Source organism: Octopus bimaculoides, chromosome 15 (genome assembly GCF_001194135.2).
Source record: "Octopus bimaculoides isolate UCB-OBI-ISO-001 chromosome 15, ASM119413v2, whole genome shotgun sequence".
Lineage (NCBI taxonomy): Eukaryota > Metazoa > Mollusca > Cephalopoda > Octopoda > Octopodidae > Octopus > Octopus bimaculoides.
This window is the reverse complement of record NC_068995.1, coordinates 7,410,054-7,414,359: the sequence shown is the minus strand read 5'-3', so window position 1 is coordinate 7,414,359 and position 4,306 is coordinate 7,410,054. Positions and strand designations below refer to the sequence as shown.

Below are 4,306 nucleotides of genomic sequence, written 5' to 3'. Positions count from 1 at the left end.
TATATATATATATATATATATATATATATACATACACATACATACTTATAGCATATATACTTGTATACATGCAAGCGTACATAGATACATGCATACAAACATACATGTACATCTATGCACATACGTATCTATTTGTGTATATACAGATCATATTTGAATATAGGAATGCATGTGTATGTGTGTAGATTTGTGTGTCAATGAAAGATTTAAGAAGCAATTACCTATTCTGTCTCTTTGTCATTACTTCAAAACCGAATCTCTAGACGAATGTTATTACTGTAGTAATTTTCGCTTTAATTACCTCTGTTTAATTTTAATTACCTCTCTTTAATAAAACACTAAATGCTTTATTTTATTAGTTATTATTATTATTATTCTTTTTTTGCATTTGAATAAACTTTAAAAATCTTGAATATGGTGTTTCCGGATGTATTTACTCTTCGTTCGACCTGTTAGTATTAGGAATGAAACGGCACCAGTGACTTTTTACCTTATTTAATCTTTTGGTTCAGGATTGCGCATGAAGAACGATAAAGATGGCGTCCATACAATGACAACAACAATAGCAACAACAGAAACAACAATAATCAGTTAGATAGTAAATCTACGTGGTCGCGAATCAGACGAGAAATACCAGACAAATTTCTCTCAAGTTACGCTCTGCCATCTTTAAATCGTTACTTTTGAGGGTTTTGTTCAACATCTATAATATAACTGATTGTTGTCTATAAGTTTTAAATTCTTAGTAAATTTTTTAAGGGATTGTCCCCTACATATATGTATACTGAAATTCATGTGGACTTTTCCATAAAAACACAGTAGTAGGTTTTTTCAAGTTTCAGCGAACCTAAGAAGATGTTCAGAAACGTCAGTGTAAAACGCATTAGGGTACGATGTAGATCATAGATCTCTTTGGTCATATATCGATCTAGTCACTTCACTGCATACCCGGTAAACTCCCACCAGTTGTTTCAACTCGTCTTATTAAGGAGCAAGGGAGTCAGAGAAGAGGGATTTAAGCTGGTCGTTCGGTGCAGCATCCTACCTCACTAGAGTCTAAGTCCAGTGAAAATGAAGCCTTGAAATTCTTGGAACCGTAAACAGATGACGAACCTTATATTTCTATGGCCGCGATGCCATATGTTTCTAACACGACGAAATATCGCCCTTCTGAAATAACCTTATCCGTAAAGACTCATGGGAGATTATTATGCGCAGGGTAGCAGTCGCCATTTTGTAGTTTTCGTGCAGTTGCGTTCTCCATTCTCTATAGGTACCTAAGCGGTGGTGTCTCAGTTGTGTACGGAAAGGACAAATAAGATATCATGTCTAAACAATGTTATGATGGTCACATCTGGAATGCATTTCATTATATGTTTACTCGACATGAGAGGGCTTCGATACACAAAACAACAGCAATGAAAGTTCCCTAGAATCAAACAGTACGGTTTAATTTGAAGATTTTGTTTTCACCGCCGCTGTTGTTTCAGGGGAGAGAACTGTTAATGAAACCAGCGTCAGTAGCCTGTACTTTGTTTTATGAGTACTTGAACTTCATTTTAACAATCTTGGAGACATGAAAGATTAAAACTGGTCTGAATGTGATCTGAACACAGAATGCTGAGTCAGAACAAATACCGTGAAACAATTTATCCAGCTTCCTACTGATTCTGCCATTCTACCACCTTTAAAACAAAAGACTTAGATATTGAAGAGAAAACACAAAGTCAGAATAACACCATCGATGTCTTTCCAAAAAAGCAGAAAACTACATACCATCGTCCAAGACCGTGACTACGATACCATTTCCAGTAATGTTCTGGGCCCAGCATGGAAGAACTAAGAGATCGGCGTCTTTTAAAGATCTGGGGTTTCTCTGTAAAAGAAATAATAAAGGACCATTTTTTAGTGATGACACTGAGCATCTCATTTCTATACTGATACCATATATATATATGTGTGTGTGTGTGTGTGTGTGTGTGTGTGTGTGTGTGTGTGTGTGTGTGTGTGTGTGTGTGTGTATGTATGTATGTATGTATATATGTATGTATGTCTATACTGTATACATTATATATAAAACATATCTATACACTGTATGTGTGTGTGTATATATATATATATGTAGATAAAGATATAGATGTGTAGATATATGCGCGTCTGTGTGTATATATATATTTGTGTATATTCACAGGTTTGTATGTTTACATATGTTTATATCAGCAAACGTGTGCAAATTAGACAATTACTATTTTTTAATCTCACAACGTGAGATAATCAGCAACAGTACTTTGTAGTAAAGATTGTTTGCCAACATAATATTGCAGTCCTAGTTTAGGACGAATGTTGCTATTTGAAATTATAAGGACGCAGATCGTGTCGTATAGCCAGCTGGAGACGATGTCTCCTGGGGCTAAATTACAGCAACATTAGTCCTAAGCCAGGACTGCCAAGTTACATTGGCGAACAATCTTTACTACATGTGTGAAAATGTTTACAGATATGGAGAAGAGCAAGTTTTATGTCATAAGCGATCTTCAGGAAATATACTCTGTCAGTGTCTTAACACGAGTAATTCTATGTCTGATTCGTCTCTCTCACCCTCTATTTCTCTTCTTTACCTCTTCCTTTTTCTGTCTTCATACCCCCAACTCTCTCTCTCTCTCTCTCTCTCTCTCTCTCTCTCTCTCTCTCTCTCTCTCTCTCTCTCTCTCTCTCTCTTTATTTTTCTCTCATTTCTTCCTCCTTTCACATTCGCCTTAATTTCTCTCTCTCTCTCTATTTCTCTCTATCCACCTCTCTCCTTATACAGTTTTCTTACTGTATCTCTACCAGTCTGACACAGCACCCTCTATGACCTTATTCAACAGTATCCTCTCTCTCATTTGTTCCTTCCTATCTCTCCCTCCTACACTGTTTCACTCTTTATCGACTCTTTCTCTCTCTGTAAATTTGTGTGTGTGTGTGTGCGTGTGTGCGTCTGTGTTTGTGTCGTATAGTGTAATGTTTAAATACATGTTCACATATCGCATGTAATTCCTTTACTAATTCGACACTTACCAAATACCATTCTTCGCTCCAAAGAGTGTCTGAAAAGGCGTCTTTTCTGTAAAGTTGCAAAACCTCTGAATTTCGTTTGGCCCGCTTTCTGATCTGTTGCTGCTCGAACCAAAGAATCTACGCAAAAAAGAAAGAAAGCAAAAGTAAAAAAAAAAAAATAAGGTTGTTCCACGAAGAATTCATATATACTTAGTATTTGCTATGACATTTTTGGATCACATTTATAGGAAATTATTGGTTTGTCTGCAAAACGACAGGGAAGAATTTGGTTGATTTTCCTTGTAATGAGAATAATATTATTTAGGGAGGAAAAATACATTATTTATGTACAAATATTGGATTTCCTGAACATATTGATATCCTTTAATAATAAATATAAGATATTACTGGAAATAATTGCATAATATCATCGTACAGGTATTTTATCACATCACCGTATCACATGCTCCATTTAACCTTACTGAGAAAATCTTTTATTTCTTTTTTCGTTTTTCATTTTTTTGTAATTTGTTGAAAATCATATGGGATATTATGCTGTATGATTACAAAGTAGTTCAGTTGGTATTAAAACATAGTTTGCAATAAGGCTCTCTTTATTGTGTGTGTGTGTGTGTGTGTGTGTGTGTGTGTGTGTGTGTGTGTGTGTGTGTGTGTGTGTGTGTGTGTGTGTGTGTGTGTGTGTGTGTGTGTGTGATACATGTCTAATAATTTTCGACTAGACGTATAACGGTTGCAATTTTGGAAGGGGAAGAAAAAAAAGAAATGGAATTCAACTCGGGCAAACGATTCGAGACTTCGAGAAGTATTGAGTCATGACAATGGGGAAAATATTCCTAAAAAAATTATAGCACTCAAAATATCAATTTATGAATTCAATCATCTAAAGCAAGATTTAACACTCTCTAAACGAGTTAATATACTACAACAGTTATATATACATGCACACACACACAAACACACACACATACATACATACATACATACATACATACATACATACATACATACATACACACATACATACATACATACATACATACATACATACATACATATATATATATACAAGAATAAGGGCAGGGAATCGTCAATTAGTAATAGAATTAATAATTAACACTTTTGCCAAGTAGTTCAGTATGAAAAAACCTTTATCGGTAAAACCATTTATCATCATAAATATACAGGGATTAGCAGTGAGTGTTGGAGAAGCAACTCAATGCTAATCCCTGTATATTTATGATGATACATA

General features: G+C 34.8%; 1 protein-coding gene across 1 annotated transcript in view; it reads right to left on the bottom strand.

Annotated features, from left to right (window-relative positions):
- The window catches only part of LOC106875064 (neuroendocrine convertase 1), a 167,183-nt gene that overhangs the window by 37,027 nt on the left and 125,850 nt on the right, over positions 1-4,306 (bottom strand). Inside the window, exons 3-4 of the mRNA XM_014923026.2 lie at positions 3,058-3,174; positions 1,777-1,876 (exon numbers count right to left, since the gene is read on the bottom strand). Coding sequence (XP_014778512.1) covers positions 1,777-1,876; positions 3,058-3,174 — 217 coding nt within the window. The remainder of the gene's footprint in view (positions 1-1,776; positions 1,877-3,057; positions 3,175-4,306) is intronic.